This window comes from Parasteatoda tepidariorum, chromosome 5 (assembly GCF_982258835.1).
Source record: "Parasteatoda tepidariorum strain Cologne lab strain chromosome 5, Ptep-v5.0, whole genome shotgun sequence".
Classification (NCBI taxonomy): domain Eukaryota; kingdom Metazoa; phylum Arthropoda; class Arachnida; order Araneae; family Theridiidae; genus Parasteatoda; species Parasteatoda tepidariorum.
The window spans coordinates 26903473-26924962 of NC_141759.1; the positions used below are offsets into that span (position 1 = coordinate 26903473).

Here is a 21490-nt window from a genome sequence, read left to right on the forward strand (position 1 = left end):
GCATACTTCTATTGTCGTACAACAGGAATATATAATTTATCAAAATATTGATACACGGTGAAGTAAGGGCTATTTTGATGTGTGATTCAAATTTAAAATATTTAGTCGTAAAAAAAAAGTGAAACTTCATATTTTTTTTCAATAATTCTTTATAGCTACTCTATTTTAATAAGGAATAATTTCATTGATGAAAATTTGTCCGAAAATAATAAATATTTCAGCTTACTCGGTTTCGAAGTTTCTCCATTTGATGCTTCTGTATTAAACAATGAAAGAAGGACTTATGAAAACATCTGACCTACTTTCAAGAACGATGTTTTTTAATTTATCATTTTCATGCATTTTTTCGACGAAAAAAAAATGAACCGATTATCAATTTATCAGTTTCGTTTCAAGGTTGCGATCTCATTTTCATGCTTAGATTTGATATCGCTGAACACTTATCATAACATATGCCGTTTACATGTGGTTCTCTCAAAACTTTATTGATCTACTGGCTTGTTGTTGGTATTAGCCCGTTTTATCCCGACTTTTTATATTGAAGTGGTGCAAAAAGTGGTACAATATGTTATTGAACTAAATAGCTAATATCAACTATTTGTTACCATTTCAGTTCGAAATGTCCCTGCACCTTATAATTATGCATCTAGTGATAGAAACTTAAATTTTAACACCTTTTTGGATGAGAAACGCAGATCATATGAATTTCAAAATTGAAATGCATTTTTTTTTTTTTTTTTTTTTTTTTTTTGCTTTAATATAAGAAATTATGTGTCGTATGAAATAAAATTTTGAAGGACTAAAATTACATTAAAACATTAACTTTACCAACATTAGAATAAATTTTTACAATTAACGTAGGAGGTTAGCAGCCTTTCTTAAATTTCAAAGGCCGGTAGAAGTTGCTCTAGACTACAGCGTTGTATAAAGAGAGAGTGTCAGAGGTGAATTTTTCCGATAGCATACCTGCCAACTCTTCCGGATTTTCCGGAAGATTTTATTTTCATATTTAAAGTGGTAGCAATACTCATGTTATTCCAATTAGCTTTTTGAATTATGACAATATTTATAAATGAATTTGACCACCACTACATATAAATAATTAAAATAAATATATAAAAGCACAATAAATCTTGCGGAAGCGAGTATCAATGGGATCAAAATATAAATATATTTATGAGTCAGATTGTTTTTCGTTTATTGTTTTACAACCACTCTGAAAATCCATTTCTCAGAAAGGGTGAAAGTTAGCAGGTATGCTCTCGGGATTTGAATGTCAAGTGTACAAAGGAATTTGTAAAAAAATTTTCTGGCTTTTTACCGAATATTTTTCTCATATAATTAAACTGGTAACAAATTCTCTGCGAGCTACTTTTAAAAGGAGATTTTGCCCTTAAAGACGCACCTCGTTCAGGCCATCCAGTTAAATTCGATGAAAGGCAACTGAACCAACTCTTACTAGAAAAAAAAACAAAGAAACTGACTGAAAGAATGGAATGCCCTCACACACAACTAAAAGAAGAAGAAAAAAAAATGATGGAAATTTACAAAAATAATAATAATGTTCAATAATTAATAATCAGTTGACTAATATTAAATAAATAAAAAAAAGATTATTGTCCAAGATGGCAACTTGTACTGCTTTTAACCCTTTCGCGCCGACTGTCACAAATATGTGACAGCATAAAACCGCATCAATCAGGTAAAAATATAAAACTTGTAATCAAAGTATTTTTTTTAGCAGTTTATTTCAGGGCTCGAAATAACTCAGAAATTTTACCCGTCCCCGAGGACGGCTTATCCAACAATGTACCCGTCCTCCTTTGAAACTAACCCGTAGCTTCTAAATAAATAAAAATATAATTTTCTCTTATTTATTTCAAACATCTATATAAATTGCACAATGAATTAGTAGTTACTAGGATTACATCATACAATAATAAAAGAAATACTAGGTTGCTAATAGTAACCTAGTTAAATGAATCAAATATGACGTTTGCCAGTTTCACAATCAAGCCAATGATTTACAGAGGTCTCTGCACAGAAATCTGAAAGAGATTTTCCATTTAGGTAGATGTTCATAATTGCGCTTAACGCTTCTTGTTTAAGACCAGTACGTAATGTGTTTTTTTTTTTTTTTTTTTTTTTTTTTTTTTTTGTAAGTTCATTGTCGAAAAGCTCCTTTCAACCGATGCAGTACTCCCAGACAGAGAAAACATCAATTCCTCCAAGCACAGTATGTCGCTGTATTTCTAGATTAGAGCGTCATTTTGGAAGTTAGAGGCGCTAGACTCTTGTAAGATAACAAAAATTGAAAATGTATCACGAACATTAACGGGAAAATGGCCGTCCGCGCGGACGTCGGATTCGAGAAATTCGTTGTCCGCAGGGAATTTTTGACCGCCGAGGACGGGCGGACGGGCTGTTTTTCGAGCCCTGGTTTATTTTAAGGAAGATGGGATCTAGTTCCCACACAAGCAACATCTCTATTCGGAGCTCCAAAAAATCGCTAATAAAAGCGTTAAATATCTATTTGTTCTACCCAATTCTTAATAACAACAGCATGTAACACCCCAAGGCATCCCTGGTGAGTCTTTTCCGGCCTCTGGGAGGCCCCCTTTTCCGTTTTCAAGTTTTAGATTTCCGCTGTTCCATTGATTTAGGCTTAGAGTGTCAGATCGCCATTTTAACATGTCATTCACTGCAAGTGGTAATCATTGCTATCTTTGGCTTAAATTTTCATTAACTTATCAACTCTTTTCAAATTTAAAGCATTTCATTTCAATCCTCCATGCGATTCTCTATTCAAATATATAAACTTTTCATTTTCCAGTGGTCTGGTACTCTAATTATCAGTATCTTTAAATTTTTTTACGCTCCTAGGTATAGGCTATCGCTATGTTAAAAATAGTATTTCGTAAACTCTGACTTTGGACACTCAAATTTTTATCTTAGCGTTTTTATTTCTATCTAAATTTTTTATATGTTGTTCCCCCAAATGTTTTCAATTGTCCGCCACCCTGTTTTTAATTTTTCATCCATCCTTTGATTTTATATTAAATTTCAAAGAGACATCACTTTCCCATGTTAATGGTGTTCTATTCCCCATAACAAAATGTAAACAATTTCTATGATCGCAAACACAGTTAAGTGCTTTAAATCACACCATATTCATAATTCTTTAATCAATTAAATTTATAATCGACATTATTCATTTTAATAGCTTTTCCTATTCCATGCTGTTTTTAAGTTAATACCAGAGTCATTGTTTACAAACCGTTATTATATTGATTCTATCATACATTTGTTGTCTTAGTTCACTTTTTTTTCTTTTTACATAGATTAAGGCCATTTTATTTATCTTTAAGTGTTTTTTTTAATTATGTATCATTATATTATTGTCAATATTGTCTCCGAGTGCTTTATTTTGATTTTTCTTTGCATTTTTGCAATGTTTTTTCTAAATTAACAAAGCTCAAGTTAGATTTACATACTCATATATAGCTTAAGGTCATCTAGCAATATTTTGCATCAGCCTACCAGAAGTTTTTGGATACTACCAACCAATGGAATACCCAGGTCAACTCATCAACAGTAGTACTTATTAATACTTCGGTTTGTTTACTCTCACCATTTTTAAGCACTTAGAAATTGTTTGTTAACATAGCGATGGCCTATCCTCTCTTTATTAGTACATTTATTGATACAACTTTTACCGGCCTAGTACCAGTTGTTATCTACTGTTGCACCTTATCTTTTTAGCACTAAATTTGATATATAGTTAACTGTCTTAAATTATCACATATGTTTCTAGTTAAATTTTTATTAGGCAACTTTTAGTACTTGTATGCCATCGCCAGTGTATCCATTAATGAATGATCATTCTGCTTCAACCAATTAAGTTTCCTCACTCTGACTAGAGCCGCCTTCATTTCTCCTGCATTCTATTAGGTTTTCAGCACATCTAATACGCATTTATCCTCCCACACCTCTTTTCTCTGGCGGTGACATACCTTATCAATGGAGCATCGGTTCTCAATTAACTTCTACTCTGGGTATTCTCAGGGGCCAGGCTTTGACTTACCATTGCCACTCTTTTTAATTTGTATTTTTACATTAACTAACGTTTTTAAAGAGCTCTATTTACCCTTTCTGCTTACATATTGACTACCTTCTTTCATGGCTAATTCACAAGTTACAGACAATTTTCAAAATCCTGCAAGATCAGCAAGATCCCAACGCAGAGTTACACAAAACTTTCAAAGAGTTGACTGTAATATCTCACTCACAGAAAATCCTTCCAGATCAAAAAATTCTCATCGAAAAGATAATAAAACCATACAATGTCCTGATACTAATACATCACCTTCAGTAATCGTTGATCTCACTTCTGTCTATGAACATACTTCTCCGGTAACCAACGACTACATCATCAGTGATACTCCAACTTCCACCAACAAAAATACCTCCATCATGTCACAGACTAAAACGGATATAGAACGCCTTCTACGTATAATAGAGAAAAACGTCAACTACAGCAATCATGAGAAAATATTCCTTCCGCAAGAACCACGATCTGCTTGTATCAATGCAATTCAACAAATAAGGAAGATAACTTCGGAACAAGAAACTCATGACTTGATAAATTCTAGAAACTTCCAAACATCTTTGGACAAGAAAATTGACTATATGCGAATAAAACTTGATGACTTTTCATTAAATGTTCACTCCTCAAACCCACTAAATCAAATTGAAGAGAATCTAAAGACCATCGACGCAAGACTCGAAAAATTAGAAAATACCACTTCTATCAATGTTGATGTTCCACGAGTAATAATACCACCAAAACCAATAATAGTAAAATCACAAGAAGACTGCTCCACAACTGATATTGTGGAAAGGCTGATTCAGGAAGAACCTAAACTGCCCGTGAAAAAAGTCTATAGAAGCAGCAAGATGCTAGAACTAAAGTTTCATAACAATCAACATAAGGAAACGGTCCTCTCAACCTTACAAAAGACAGGCATCCAATATCACGACAAAGACGTAAAGCTGTTCTCTCTAATTCTTCTTAACACACCTGTCACATTCACAGAAACTGAGATTATTAACTTGATAAAAATCAATGGCAATTTCAACCCTGCCTATGATATCATCAAACTGACCAAAGAAATCCCACATAAAAGAGATAATTCTAAGAGACACATCATCATAAGAGTCAACAGAAAACTCTCCATCAAGCTTTCGAATCTTAATTATTTCTACGCTGGTCTACAACGTTGCACAATTAAAAAAAGACTGGTTTTATTAAGGTGCAGAAAATGCCAGACAATAGGTCATCACCAAAACACATGTATTGAGTCATACTGTTATTGTGAGAAGTGCGGATACAAAGGTCATAGTATCGAAAATTGCACAGAAAAAGAAGAATTCTGCATAAACTGTCACTCATCCAACCAAGACTCCAATTTAAATCTGGACTGTAATCACAGAGCCTCCTCACCTACCTGCCCAACTTACTTGCACGATCTAAAAAAGCTACGTCAATCCAATCAAGTCTATACACATCCCTACTAAAAAGACATATATATATATATTTGTTTATTAAGATTTCTCTATATCTAGTAATACTTTCATCTCTATTAGTTTTTTTAACGCTATATTTTTTTTTCTCTTTCTTTCTTATTAATTTATTTTATTCATTTCTTTTTACTAATTTCCCATTTCACATGCATTTTTTTTGGGTCTTATTTCTTCTTAAATTCCACACTTTAAGTAAAGAAAAATATATACATATTTTTTTTTAAATATCCTGTTATGTAGGCTCGAGTGGAGCTGGATTAGTGGCCAAGTCTTGGGCTATATGGTTAAGGGTTTTTCATAACCTAGGTACATGCCCAAGGCTTGGAGGAAAGAAAAAAAAAAAAAAGCCCTGGTTTATTTGTTTGCGGAGTTATAATTGTTTGATTTATTTAATTCACCAATACTTTGTTCAAAATAGAACTATTTAGTTATACTTTGAATTAAAATTGATTATATATATGATTAAACTAACAATAATTAAAGTAAAAGCGAAGTAAGTCTGTGAAATTAGCAACGACTGCTTTGAAGTTACCGTTTTTTATTTAATTACAACTTGATTCTGATTTTGTACGAATGCTTTTCTGAGTCACCCGTCCCCAAGAGGTTAAGGCAACGCCTCCTATAACTGAAAGCCTCCACACGGTTTTTTATAGGTAGTCCGATCAGACCACTGTGAAGAATATCCACTTTCCGAACGAGTCATTTAATACAAAATTTAGTTAAAATAAGAAAGCGGTAGTAAATATATGACTAAAAATTTGTTTTATTTATGAATATTATTGGTTTGAATTATTCACTTGTCAACCACTACAGATTCAATTCTCAAATATATACGATAAATTTCTCTCAATTACTTTTATAAAAGGTTTTGGGTTCATGCGCACAACTGGTTCACTTTTTGAACAGTCTGCGCGGACTGCTTGTAAAAGACCGTGTGGAGGCTTTTTGATGTAGGAGGTAATGGTTAAGGAGACAATCGATATCGCCCTACAAAAGTTCCAGAGAATGAAGATAGCGGGTTCAAATCCCGGCGAAATTGTGCCCCGGTAAAGGGTAAAACTATTGTTGCAGTAAAAGAAGAAAAAAAGGGTGAAAGAAACTTTTAGTATAAAAACATTTTACTATCAAGTTTGTTTCTGAGAGAGATAAAGAATCTGAGCTACAAAGACCTATTAAAAATTATAAGGAATGAAACGAATTGTTTCCTCAATTTAAAAATAGCGGGGTCCACCAGCCGTGCATTATTTTTTTATACATTGTTTGAGCCGTCCATATACTACTTTATATGTCTAGCCATCACCTCTTACATTAGAAAGCCTCCACACGATTTTTTGTAAATAGTCTGCGCATACTATTTAAAAAGTGAACCAGTTGTGCTCATGAATTCAAATTCTTTTTTAAAAGTAATTGAGAGAAATTTATCACACATATTTTGAAATTTAATCTGTAGTGGTTGTCAAGTAAATAAAATAAACCAATCTTATTCAAAAATTAACCAATTTTTTAAACATATATTTGTTACCATTATCTTATTTTTACTAGATTTTGTGTTAAATGCTTTCGCAAACTTGTTTACCTTTACTGTGGTCTCATCGGACTACCTCCAAAAAACCGAGTGGAGGCTTTCAGCTATAGAAAGCGTTGGTCTAACCCATGGGTGAAAGCCCTTATATAGCAAGACGGAAAAGAGAAAAACCTGGGACGTAAAACATTTCATTACAGCCTTTTTTTCGAAAAAAATGAAATATCTGTAACTATCAAGATTTCTTTTATAATTCTGGCATATATATAAAACTGCTTCTTTTCCAAGATAAAGTAGATATTTTTGAAAAATTTAAAAAAAGAATAAGTAAACTCCTCCCCAAAACTAGCTATAACTGAAATGATTTTACTACCAGCCTTTCCTCTTTTCCGTCTCGCTTTCACCCCTGGTCTAGCCATGTCGTTATTTTATCTCTTTAAGTTATGTCAGATCCAATAAATCAGTGAGAGTCAACGCCTCATATAGCTGAAAGCATAAACACGGTTTTTTATAGGTAGTCTGATCAGACCACTATGAATTTAAACGAATGTAAAAGAGCCATTTAAGAGAAAATCTATTAAAAATTAGCAAGTGGTAACAAATATATGTCTAAAAATTTTTTTAATTTATGAATATGATCATGGGTGAAAGTTCTTATATAGCAAGACGGAAAAGAGAAAAACCTGGTACGTAAAACATTTCATTCCAGCATTTTTTTCGAAAAAAATGAAATATCCGTAACTATCAAGATTTCTCTTATAATTCAGGCATATATATAAAACTGCTTCTTTTCCAAGATAAAGTAGATATTGTTGAAAAATATAAAAAAAGAATAAGTAAACTCCTCCCCAAAACTAGCTATAACTGAAATGGTTTTACTACCAGTCTTTCCTCTTTTCCGTCTCGCTTTCACCCCTGAATATGATTGGTTTGTCTTATTACATATCAACCACTACAGATACAATTCTCAAATATGTATGATAAATTTCTCTCAACTACTATTAAAATAGAATTTGGGTTCATACGCACAACTGGTTCACTTTTTAAATAATCCGTGCAAACTACTTGTAAAATCCCGAGTGGAGGCTTTCTCATGTAAGAAGTGATGTGAGAGTCCACCAGGATTGGAACCTTTCTAATTGGAAAATAACTGGTATTATATTAACTGGAAAATCTTAGTATTTACGGACTTTTATTCCTTGCGGAAGTAAGATAGAAATGAAATGGTTTTACAATGAGTTTTGTTCCCTTTCCCAGGTTTTAAACAGCCCTGATTTGTCATTATGCTATTATTCGATCAGATAAAGGCTTGTTCACCGTATTTATGTAATTAAGCGCTCAAGCCAGCATATATATACATTCCCTCAAACTTTTACGTTTTTCAAAAAGTTTTTTCCTAATAGTAGAACAATGCCTTTCAAAATGAGATTGTAATTTGGAGTTTCATTATAACTTGGACACATTACATATAGATTTAAATGAAAAAGTAGGCAAAATAATTTAAAACTGCATTTAATCTATTAAAGATGAAGTGTGAATGTATAAATTTCGCTGCCACGATAAATATTAATTTAAAATTTTCCTGAAAAATCTGGAGGAGTTGACAAGTAGGTGCACTAATACATAAAATAAATAAATGCAGAAGATCATAAGTTGAAACTTATCATTTTTCTAGTAGGTGCAAATTTTATAGGTAATTATACAATTTTGGTTCGATAAATTTAGCTCTAAATTATTTTCCCCGTGCCTTTGCACTAAAATAATTTAAAGGTTCATATAAGACGTGTTGAATTTTTCAAAGGACAAGTTTGATTTTCCAAACGTGATCCATGTACTACCTATCATGACTACCTTGGGTCTATCTTGTCAATCACAACCTGGGTTTTTTAGGTATATATTCTTGAATTTTTAAAAAGTCATTATGATCAAAATCATTATAAATCAAATGTTAAAAGCATGAAGTTTATAACCATTTTAAATATTCAGGGAAGTCTAAAAGTCGAAGAACTTGGAGGATTGTTACCATTATGGAAAAGGCTGGAACTAAGAGTGGCTTATATTTCGAGGTAAATTTTTTAGAGTTAGCACTATTGACATTTCTGGGGACAGAGCCCTCGCCTCCTAATGAGGTGACCACAGTGCTAACGTAAAATGTCCTCTGAGATAAACGGATCATAATATAGAGTCTTCAAGCAAGTCCCTTTGTGTAAAGCTAACTGTGGGGAAGGGGTGTTTTAAGATTTCTATTTCATGTAAAGCAATTGCGGATTGGTTCCCTCAAAAAAAGTTATCCGTTAAAGCAAAATTCTTCCCAATACTTGATCCAGAAGCTCCCTTGCTTCCCGGATTTGATTCAAAATTACAAGGTTATGAAGTTGAACATTGGTATTCATTCAACGACGGTTATAAAATCTCTTAAGAAAGGAGAATACCTGTCAGTCAATAAATAATGCATAAAACTAAGTGATGAATACAGCCTTACTTTTATTTGTGCTCTTATTTTATTTTTGCTATGGTTTTCTGCTTTGTCTATTAATACACACAGAAAAAACGTACGATTTACTGAACTTTAAGCTTCTCTTATCTAATTTGCACTTCAATTTTCCTAGCATCAATCATCTCATTTTAATAAAAGTTTTATCTAAAACAGCTATAAATATCTTCTGTTTATTTAAATTAAAAAAAGTCACATTCTTGAATAAAAATAGGGAAATCAATGATAAAAATACAAAAGAAAAACTTTTTTGAAAGAATATTTTAAGAAAAAAAAACAATGCTTAATTCAAAATTATTTTTAAAAAATTGACTTATAAAGTAAAAAATACAATGAAAGAACACTCACGAGAAAATTCACACAAAAATTATGTCCTATTGTAGAAGTCTTTCTACTGATTTATTCTTTTTCAAATTTAACTCATTTTGGGAATATGCTCTATTTTTAAGAAACATACAGAGTGGTTACTTTTCAAAATCAAAACATTCGGGTACACCATAATATAGTACATATCATCTTTTTGTGGGCAAAAATTAATCAAAAACATTAATGAGGAATATCCAAGAGAATTGAGGTTACCACATGAACGTCCGCAATGTAGCGATTTGGTTTGTCTTAACATTTTTCAAAATGAAAAGTGATTAATCAAATAACGCGTTGCTTAAGAAAATAAAACTATAAAAAAAATTTAATGGTTTTTATTGTTACGCAATTTCTATTTTATAAACAGCATATAGCTCAAGTAAGTCATTTTTAATCAGAATTTGAAGTCTACGATCACAATTGCTGCCTGTCTCAAATTTGTAACTTTCTACTCGATATTTTTATGAAAGCAAATAAAGAAAGCTCTAAAAACTTGCATTCACTAAGCAGATGTAAAATGAGTGTAGAGTCGCTGTTATTCGAGACCAACACAGTAAAATCCTACTTAAAAAAAATTATAACATTGCATTTAACCTTATATTGTAAGTAATTTTCTTTAATTTAAAGCTATAGATAGTACCTCGATATAATTATAATTGCTAACTCCACAGTCTCAGATTACGTTTTGTACAATGGTCGACCAAAATATTTAAACGGGGAAATATATATATATATATATATATATATATATATATATATATATATATATATATATATATATATATATATATATATATATATATATATATACATATATATATATATATATATATATACATATATATATATATATATATATATATATATATATATATATATATATATATATATATATATATATATATATATATATATATATATATATATATATATATATATATATATATATATATATATATATATATATATATATATATATAAAGCAAATTCTAAAAATTCATTATTTTATTTTGATAAAATATGTTTACCAATAAATCATACAAGCAATTAAGCTTTACGTCTCGTTTATTGTTTATAAGCTTTAAAGGTAGTCATTAATAATCAAAAGAAATTTTTAAAACGGTGTTTTTAAAATATTAAAAGGAATTATATATGCAAATCTGCAAATTAGAACATTTTGTGATTGTTATAAATACCTGCATCATGAAGTTTTCCGTAGGTGCCAAACCGAAGAAAGAGCGATTTTAAGGAAACAAATTCTCACAGCAGGAAAAGTTATTATAACCTTACCGACGACGAGGATGATAGTTTTGAATACTTGGTAATTAGCCTCCCTTTAAAAAGACACTATGAACTTTAAGTCTTATTTTACACCTACTGCAATTCATCACATAATATCTCCTTTTTTACTTTCTGTCATATGAAATTACTAAAACTGATTTAGCAAGAGCTCGTCTGTCTCTAAATTAATTAAAAATACAGAAATTAATTTTCGTAAATGTCAACTTATGCGCTTAAATTTTTTTTTTCTATTTGGAGTGATAAAGAATTTTATGATTTTCAATTTTATTTTTGATTTAAAAAAATTTGATTTACAATGATAGTGGCCAACAATGCGTGCTATTAATTGAAATAACCACATTTACAGGGGTTGGGTTCAAACATTGAAAAACTTTTGTACTCTATCTATGGAAATATTTTTTCTTTTAGCTGCATAGGCTTTAGCTGTTGGAGTTAAGCTGTTTTTCCTAGAGACCGTCTGATTTAACCATTGTTTGGTTGTATGCCATGTATCATTCTCGAAAATTCATAGATGTACTACTTTTTTTTATAAATTATTCTTTTCTATAAAAAATCAAACATTACCTGCTTTAACCCACAAACCGAGAACATATGTTCCGATTGGGTTCACTTGTTAACTCTATGGGAAATTTAGAAATGCTAGAATTTCAGTCATAATTAGCAGGCATTTTTATTTCGTATGACAATTTAAGAAAATTATGCATAAATTTACTAGTAAAGTTGTTGTTGTTGTCATCGGTCATTAGGGCTAGAGGTGCTGCGTTTCTTGTTTTCTAGTGGGGCCATCTATGGACAAGAATTCGACATCTGCCACACCCATACGTTACACCCATTCATGGGGCAGATTCATTCTTACATACGTTCATTCATCCACAAATCGTAATTTCGACCTTAACCAGAGAACGATCAATCTTCAATTCAGCACAACCAGAGGTATAATTTGTTTCGGGAACGCGGAGGACTTTGTGACCAGTTGAGTCTTCGGCCGGCTGGATTCGAACTCCAGTTCTCACGAACGTTAGTCCCGCGCCGTACCAACCAGACTATCTCGACCCCACTTGTAGAGTAGCTAAGGGCATACTCAAAGGCGGAGGAGGGAAAAGAGAAGGACAATTGTCCCGGGTCCTAACTGAAGGCCCAAACGAAATTGATAGCTAAAAACATCTAGATATATATCACTTTTGCTATCACTTCAAAAAAAAAATTCCTGACCATGGGAGCCCTGTCAGAATACCTTATAAAGTAAATTGATGATTTGTTAATTTAATTATACTGCACTGCAAAAAACAAATTAAACCAAAATCTTAATTTCTCTTGGATCAAAAACAAAACCTTACGTTTATCCTTTGCATAGGTTCTTAATGAATGCTCTAAATATTTTATGAATACGAAAGATATATAAACAAGCCACATTTAGCCTCCAGTGAGGTAACATTTCAAAATTATCTTGTACAACATATAGATTTTAATAGTAACCAAGCTGGATTCACAGCAAAACCGTATTTAAAAATTCTAATTCTTCAACCCCTCCTCCAATCCAAACATCTTAATTAGTTTTAAATAATATGTTAACCAAACTTTTTCACCGCCTAGCTGTTGTCCACGGCTTGGCCATCACCTTCTACATCAAAAAGCTTCCACGCAGTTTCTTATAGGTAGACTGCGCAGACTATTTAAGAAGCGAACCGGTTGCGCGCATGAACCCAATTTCTGTACAAAAGTCCTAGTCCTAGTGTTTAGATTTTACTGGGCACCTGGGCCGCGAAGCGGCCCCTATCCCATTCATCTGGAATTTTTGAACAGTTTTGGTTGAGCAATGAGGTAAGCAGGCAATGGAGTTGCTTTTATGAATGTTTCAAGCTCTTTGCTTGAATAACTAAAAAGGAATCAAAAATAAATTGAGCAACTTGCTCTAAACTGTGTTTGTTTGATTTTGGAGTTGTTCAGAATTGTATCAGTATGAGTAAACGTTATTTTCAGAAAGGTTGATGAAATTATTTGTTTTGATAGTTATGATATGAGGCGTCGGAGGTGAAATGTGCAGCTATTGGTCTGTAGTTTTTATCTTTGATATAATTTTCAAATTTAAAGATTTCATTAAAATTTGCTGTTTTACATTCTATGGCTTTATCGAAAAAAATCTGCGTTTAGCTTGTATATATGCTGTGATAGAGTTGGTATTTTGAGGTCTGCATGTATATTGGTATTCCGGATGAACCATCTTGCACAGGTTATTTTTCTAAGGATCTTGTTTTGGCATTGGTTTAATTTCTTCAGTAGATGTTGAGGTATCGTTGTCCAGGCAGGTGAGGCATAGGTAAGTATTGGGCGGATCATTGCTGTATATAGTAGCTTCTTTAGTTTAAGTGACATATTCTGATTATATATTAATGGTTGTATGGCTATTATTGCTGCATTTGCTTTATCTATTGTGCTTTTGATGTGATCATTCCAGGTGAGTTTGCTATTAATTATAAGGCCACGATAATTTGCTTTTTTAACTATTGGTATTGGTATGTTGAACATTTTTGGTTGAAGTTGTGGAAGTATTTTAATTCTTCTTTTTTGAATAATTAATATTTGTGATTTTCCAGCATTTACTGCAGTTTTCCATTTTAAGCACCAGTCTTCTATTTCGTCTATATGGTCTTGTAGTTTTTGAAGAGCATGATTTGGGTTTCTGGATTTAATAATAATACCGGTATCGTCTGCGTAATAGGCTGTTATGCTGTTATAATCGGCTTTGTTTATAGGAAAATCATAAGTGTATAATATGTATAATATCGGTCCCAGAATGCTGCCCTGTGGTACTCCGGCTGTGATGTTTCTCTTTGTGGATTTTTGTTTTTAATGGTGAATTGAAATGTTCTATTAGAAAGGTAGCAGGATAGGAGTTTGATTATGCCGGGTGGAAAATTCAGCTGTATGAGTTTATATATTGTACCAGTGTGCCATACTTTATCAAATGCTTTGGATATGTCGATCATCAGGAAGGCTATTGTTTCTTTATTTATGATTGCTCTGCCAGTATAGTCTATTATTCGGAGTAACTGTTTGGTGGTATCTAGTTTTCGTCGGAATCCATACTGTTCGTCGGGGAGGGCTGTAAGAAGTGGTTTTATTCTATTGTAGATGATTTTTCCGTATATTTTTCCAAGTATGTTAAGTAGACTGATTGGGCGATAACTCTCAGGGCAGCTTGGGTTCTTATTTTTCTTGAGAAATAGAATGACTGATGCGTTTTTCCAGATTTGTGGGTAGTAATTATGCGCAAGGCAGACATTAAAAATATGCGTGATTTTGCAGATGTAGTTGTTTGGTAATAGTTTTATCATCTTATTCTTTATCCCGTCCTCACCTGGAGCTTTATTGTTTTTCAGTTTTTGTATGATGCAGTTAACTTCTTGATTATTGGTTGAATTTATTGTTTCTGGGATGAGGTGTTCAGTTTGAAAATTATTAACTTCTTCTGTGATGATATTGTGATGATTTTTGTCAGTGTTGATATTTGGTGAAAATTGATTTTGAAGTGAATCTGCGAATATTTCGATTTTTTCTGATATTGTGTAAGCTGAGCCTGATGGTCCATTTATTGGTCTGTCTATTTGAGGAGTTGTTTTCAGTTTCTTGGCCATTTTCCATATAGAGTTGTTGGTAGTGCAGAAGGAGGCGATTTTTGCCTGCCACAGTTGTTTTTTATATTTTTTACTGTGTTTTTTAATCTGGTTATTGAGTTGTTTCATTGCGTCCAGGTGTGCTGGGTCGTAAGTTCTTTGGTACCATTTCCTGTGCGAGTTCCTTAATCTTATTATATTCTTTATTTCAGGTGGTAATCTGTAATGATGGGTAATATACTTGGTTTCTGTGGAAGCGTTTTTAAAAGCATCTGTTATTTCATTCTGGATTTGCTGTATATAGTTTTCTATTGCAGTTTCGTTTTCCAAGGATGGTAGGTCTGTTCCATTGATTGTAAGAGTATTTTGAAAATGGTTCCAGTCAGTTTTATAATTTGGTTTCTCAGATTGTTCTATGGTTTCCCCAACGAGCAGTTGAACTAGCAGATGATCTGATGACAAATGGTTATGAGCGCAGGCGAGCATAGGAACATGCATGTTTGTTATTGCGAAGTCTAGTATGTCCGGACTATGGTTAATCCGATTTGGAATGTAAGTTGGAGTTGTTGGTGCAAATACTGTTAATTGATATTTGCTAATAAGATCTTTCAATTTTGAACCACTGTGATTGAAGTTGTTGCAGCCCCATATTGGATGTTTGGAATTAAAGTCACCTGCAACTATTGTATCTAGGGTGGCTGGAAATAGGAGGTCCATATCATTATCTGATAATTTATTTTTTGGAGAATTATAAATTCCTGTGATTTTGATGTTCTTGTTTCTGTAGCTTAATAAAATAGAAATTTGCTCATATCCATTATCATCTTTTGAGTTAGATTCTGTTGTTAATAAGTTGGTTTTTGCTAGAAGTGCTACGCCGCCCCCTCTGTACCTTCTATCACATCTGTAGATTGTATAGTTGGCTATTTTAAGATTTTGGGTTGCATTTAGATGAGTTTCTGTTATTATGAATATATCAGGATTGTGTTCTATTATAAAGTTTTTTAGTTCATGCTGTTTTTCGATTATACCATTAGCGTTCCAAAAATAAATATTGATGGTTGTTGTACTAAAGTGACTGAGAGAATATTATCATATGTATTTGAGAATTGAATCTGTAGTGGTAGACAAGTAAATAAGACAAACCAATCATATTCATAAATTAAACAAATTTTTAGACATAGATTTGCTACCACTTTCTTATTTTTACTAGATTTTCTATTAAAGGGCTCATTCGTAAACTGGTTTACCTTCATAGTGGTCTAATAGGACTACCTATAACAAAAACCGTGTGGAGGCTTTCAGTTGTGGGAGGCGTTGGCTGGGCCCACTCGAAAGCATTTGTATTTGAAATTTAACTATTTTCAAGAGATGTTGCCAAAGTTATTTATGTATTGAATTTTAGTAATCATGTTCAACAGTCACTAAATCACACAATGTTCTTGGACATTTTAGCATAGTAGACAGCAGAAATATTAAAATTATTCCCATCGTCAAATAAGATAGAATGCTCATCCCAATACCCCATTACGTGCTGTACTACATCCTCACGCACTTCACATGCCATAACTTGAGTATCATATAATATATAAATGCTATTGCTCTAACTCCGTCACTAATAACTAGTATGACAGTATGTGGCACCATATCTTTATGTTTAAAATTTCTATAGGCATTTATGAAAGGATCAAAAATAAATTTAAATAATTATTTCGTACGTAAGTTTTTATTCCGGTAAAAATACAAAATTATTCTTAATAAATACTTAATGTATAACTAACTATTCAACGCTACATAAATTATTCCTTCTAGTGAGACTGATGTTTTCTTACACTTTTTAATTGTCAATTAAATGGCATGAAAAATCCCAAGTATCACCATCAAAACAATCACAGCACCCAGCTACTTACTGTCTGCTTATTAGAAATAAATTTCGCTGAAGAAATCATAAGGCTGCTTATCTATTACTGCAATTACAAATCTTTTTTACGAGCTTTTTTGGTAGCCTAACTACAATTTTAGTTAACTCAATTTATTGAATTTTAGGAGACTCCAACTATTTTAGGTTGTTGCGAATTATTTTTTTTAAATTATTTTTTAAGTTGCTGCAAATTTTTTTTTTAATTATTTTTTAAGTTGCTGCGAATTATTTTAACTACCATTAGTACAAGTAAACTAATTTTATATAAAAGAGCAATCTATCGAAAAGAAATTGAGTATAAACTGTGACAATTGAAAAAAATTAAAAAATAATGTTAACTACAATTGCATTTCAATTAGTCTTTTAATATATATATATATATATATACTGAAGAGTCATTACATTATGGCCACCCTGCTAATAACATGTAGGACCACCTTTAGCCCTCAAAACTGCTAGCACCCGCCGTGGCATTGATTCCACAAGGTGCTGATAGGTAGTCTGAGGTATCTGGTACCAAGTGCTCACCAACTGGTCCTGCAATTCCCTCACATTGCGAGGGGGTAGCGTGGCAACACGAATTTGGTTTTCCAAGTAGGACCACAAATGCTCTTTTGTATTATGATCAGGTGAATTTTGGGGGCCAAGACATGATTTGAAAGTCACTGGAATGTTCCTCGAACCAATTCATGACGATTCGACCCTTATGACGTGGTGCATTATCCTGTTGGTAAACACCATCCCCCGCAGGAAAAACTGTTGCCATGAATGGGTGAACTATGTTCAAGTAGCTACGAACGTCAGGGATTGTTCTATGCGGATTATGGATCCTAATGTGCCCCATGAAAACATTGTTCCTGGGCGAGAAACCATTGTTATAGATGGTGGTATATATATATATATATATATATATATATATATATATATATATATATATATATATATATATATATATATATATATATATATATATATATATATATATATATATATATATATATATATATATATAATTTCTCAGTGGTTGCTGCAATATTATAGGTTTTTGACGTATTAAATTTAAAGTTTCAAAAATATTTTAAACCTACCGCGACAAATGAATAATTAAAAAATACGAAAACATATGATCTATTTGTTGACATATTTAGCTCTTAAATATTTAAGAAGTTTAATTTTTTGGAAAATATTTTCAACTTTAAATGTTGTTTTATTACCACTTTGTAAAATCTTTTTTAGCGACGGCACAGGATGGCAGATATATATATTTGAAAGTTACATTTTTAGAAGTATCTCTAGTCCTTTTAAATCTAATTTGTTACAATATAGATACATTACCTTGCTACCACTAGGAAAACTACTTTCTGAAACTACGGAGAATCCATAGTAGATGAAGTCTTTGGATTTTGAGTGTGTGTAATCGCACTTAAAAACTTCTCTGCACATTTAACAGATTTTATATATATGTTTAAGTTGTTTGTATCTAATAGTGAAAGAAATTAATTTCATTTATTAATCAATAATTTAATTTATTAAAAGAATTGTAAAATGTTAAATCTAAAATTAAATAACCCTCTAAATATTCAAATAAAAGTGTTCCGTTAAATTACCGCATATTAGACAGTCAGACGATATAATTTTTTGTAATCTTTTATAAAATGTAAAATCTACTTGTAATCATTGCAAAATTTAGATTTTACGGAACTTTTGTAAAACAACAAACAAAATTATCAATAAGTTAGCTTTGATGGTTACGCATTTAGGTACTATTTTCTAAAACAATGGTGGAAACAGCTGTGTGAAAACTAAGGAAGACAAAAAAAAAAATCTACTTATTATCTCGATCTCATTACTGTGTAAACATATAGATAAGTTCATTGTTTCGAATAGTATATATAGACATGAAAATTTATTAAAATTTTGATAGTAAATAATTTTGATGTTGATTGTATGGTGTTCCTTTTTTATTATTTTAGTGTTTAACTGTTAAGAAAATGTTTTTCAATTTACAAAATACTTTTCTTTCTTTTATTGAAGTTTAGTTCAATGCTGCTAACTTCTATTAAAAACAAAACGTTAGTAGTAGAAACAATTCTTTGATGCTCTGATTTTAAAGAGAGAATGAATTTCCTGTAAATACCACTATTTATACAATATTTATCTGCTTATACAATATTTATCTGCTTTTGTTATATAAAGTAAAATTAATCTGAATTTTTCCCTTTAATGCTTCAAAAGTGTAATGAAATTATATTTATAATATAGTATTTTTACAAAAATTTGACTTAAAACGATTGTGACCACCATTGCGAGAAAGTTAAGGAATCAAATATATAAATACAAGTATTGTTTTTGATGCAGAGCCCTAACTGCACTACCGGCTGCTGCGAGTTATTCTTTTCTTTTTAAGTGACTGTGAATTTTTGTAGAACTTATTGAAACATACAGAGCTTATATTTAAAATAAATGGAACCTTAGCATTTGCTAACCTGCCAACTTTTACGCATTTGGAGTAAAATTTTATTTCTATATTTAAAGTGGTAGTAAAATGTATGCTTTCTGTAGAGGCAGTTGGTTGCGACAGCTGAGATAGCATGAAAAGCCGAGGTAGAAGGATCGAGTATTGGATCGAAGACCGAAGGTAGGAGGACGAACCGGAATAGTTCCTGCGCGGATGAATACTCCATTAAATTCATTTTTTTCCTCGTGGTGAAACTTTTAAATTTTATAACCGACGTTGAACAGCAGACTCAATTCTGAATTTACAACTATCAGTGTTCAACTTCGTATCCTTGAAATTTCGAACCCTACCCAGAAGACAAGACAACTCCTGCATCAAGCATCGGGATTAACTATCCTTGGTAGTGGACTTTTTTGATGGAAATACCCCTCATTTTCGTTGCATGAAAAAGAAAAACCTTCCATGGTTAGACCGACTGAAAAGCGATTCTAACCCATGATGCGCCTACCACTGAGGATATTTTACATCAGTGCTGTGGCCGGTACGAGCCGCAAGCAGAATTCATTTCAACCAGTTACCGCTGGAATTCGAACCTACACCTCATTGCTCCATCCCCAGAGCCACTGAGGCTCTTTGAAATTCATAGCAAAATTGCATTTTATATATATATATATACACGAAGGTATATATATATATATACCTTCAACTATATAAAATGCAAAAAGCGTAGTCTGGCGCTTTTTACATATGTTTAAATGATTTATATGGCGATTTAAATTATAATTTATTCACTGACAGAAATATTTTCATAAGCTTCCAAAATTCTGTAAAAATTTCAAAGCCTGTGCAAGAAAAAGCTTTTTGAATATAAAATTAAACCTTCGTCCTAACATGTAGATTAGTTCTATTTAAACCTTTAAGAATCGTTAAATTATAAGAACAGATTATGCTTTTATTTTGTTAATCCTTGAATAATTAACAAGATTGTATTGCAAGTTCATTAGTGAAAATGTTCAATAATTTTATTCAGAGTTATGGACATAAAGTTAGCAACAGGATAATAATTAAATTCAAGTTGAGGAATCAAAAAGGAATTACGTATAGTATAAAGAAACTGTTACTAATACTTTATTTATTTACTTTACGACAAGTGTAGTTGAATTTAATGAACTTTGACTTCCTGTTGACACAATATTGCACGTGATGCAGATGACGGTGCTAATATGAAAGAGGGGGTAAAAACGTGGCGAAACGTTTTCTTTCTTCATAAGGCACGTGATAGATTTTAAGTATTCGTTCTACGAAAAATAAAAGCAAAGGCGAAACTTGGTAATTTTTATCAGCACTTCTCAACAACGAAATTTCAAAGTGAAGGATTAACATGAAATGCATTTGAAATGTAGGACAAATTTTATGAACTCAAAAGAAGAGCAATTGTCCCAAATACTTTTGTTTTAAATGAAAAAAAAAAAAACTACACTTGAAGAGAAAACAAAACTTGACTGACTACTACTACTTGATAATTACTACAACTACTACTGCTTGACAATTACTACTAATACTTGACAGTTACTACTACTTGACAATTACTACTGCTTCTAATTTGCAATTACTGCTACTGCTAATTTGCAATTACTGCTACTACTAATTTACATTTACTTGTACTTAACAGTTACTACTATTATTACTTGAATAAAACAATATTTACTGAACCATGCATTTTGGAAACCATGCAGAAGTATTTTTCAATAATATTAATAATTATTAGTTAATAATGTTTAACGATAAGTTTATATCATATAACAGTGCAATTGTTAACAAGCGCAATTGTTAACAGAGCAATTGTTAGCCAATAACAGTTCAATTGTTAACAGTGCAATTGTTAACAAATAGCACTGTTATATCATATAACAGTGGTATTTGTTAACAAATTGAAGACAGTTTTTATCTCGTTTCAGCCTTTTATATTTTAAAAAATTTCGATACAAATGTTAAGATTTATTTCTAGAAACATCTAATTTTGTCTTTATTTTGCTATGTAATTCTCTTTTTTTTTATTAAGTTTGGCATCACATTGTTCATAAGCTTATAAAATGAAGATCACGAGAGAAATAAATTTTTCTACGACAGTGGATGAACAGTCATTATTTAAGCAAAAAAGTAGGAAAAATTGCAGTAAAACCGCATCCAATTTCAAATTAGAAATTAGCATCCAAATTAGAATTTCGAAAAA

The 21490-nt window shown here is 31.6% G+C and overlaps 1 protein-coding gene and 1 long non-coding RNA gene across 8 annotated transcripts in view; one reads left to right on the top strand and one right to left on the bottom strand.

Moving 5' to 3' along the window:
• Window positions 1-21490, top strand: part of LOC139426493 (uncharacterized) — a 106964-nt gene that overhangs the window by 46492 nt on the left and 38982 nt on the right. The window lies entirely within an intron of this gene.
• Window positions 1-21490, bottom strand: part of LOC107453131 (alpha-tocopherol transfer protein-like) — a 70494-nt gene that overhangs the window by 22011 nt on the left and 26993 nt on the right. The window contains exon 1 of one of the 7 annotated variants that reach the window (XM_016069826.4): window positions 11159-11300. The exons of 5 other annotated variants lie outside the window; for them this stretch is intronic. In XM_016069826.4, the coding sequence (XP_015925312.2) occupies window positions 11159-11167 (9 nt within the window). In that variant the 5' untranslated portion in view covers window positions 11168-11300. Of the gene's footprint in view, window positions 1-226; window positions 363-11158; window positions 11301-21490 lie in introns of those variants that run through there. One more of the 7 variants, XM_016069822.4, reaches the window with a different exon arrangement.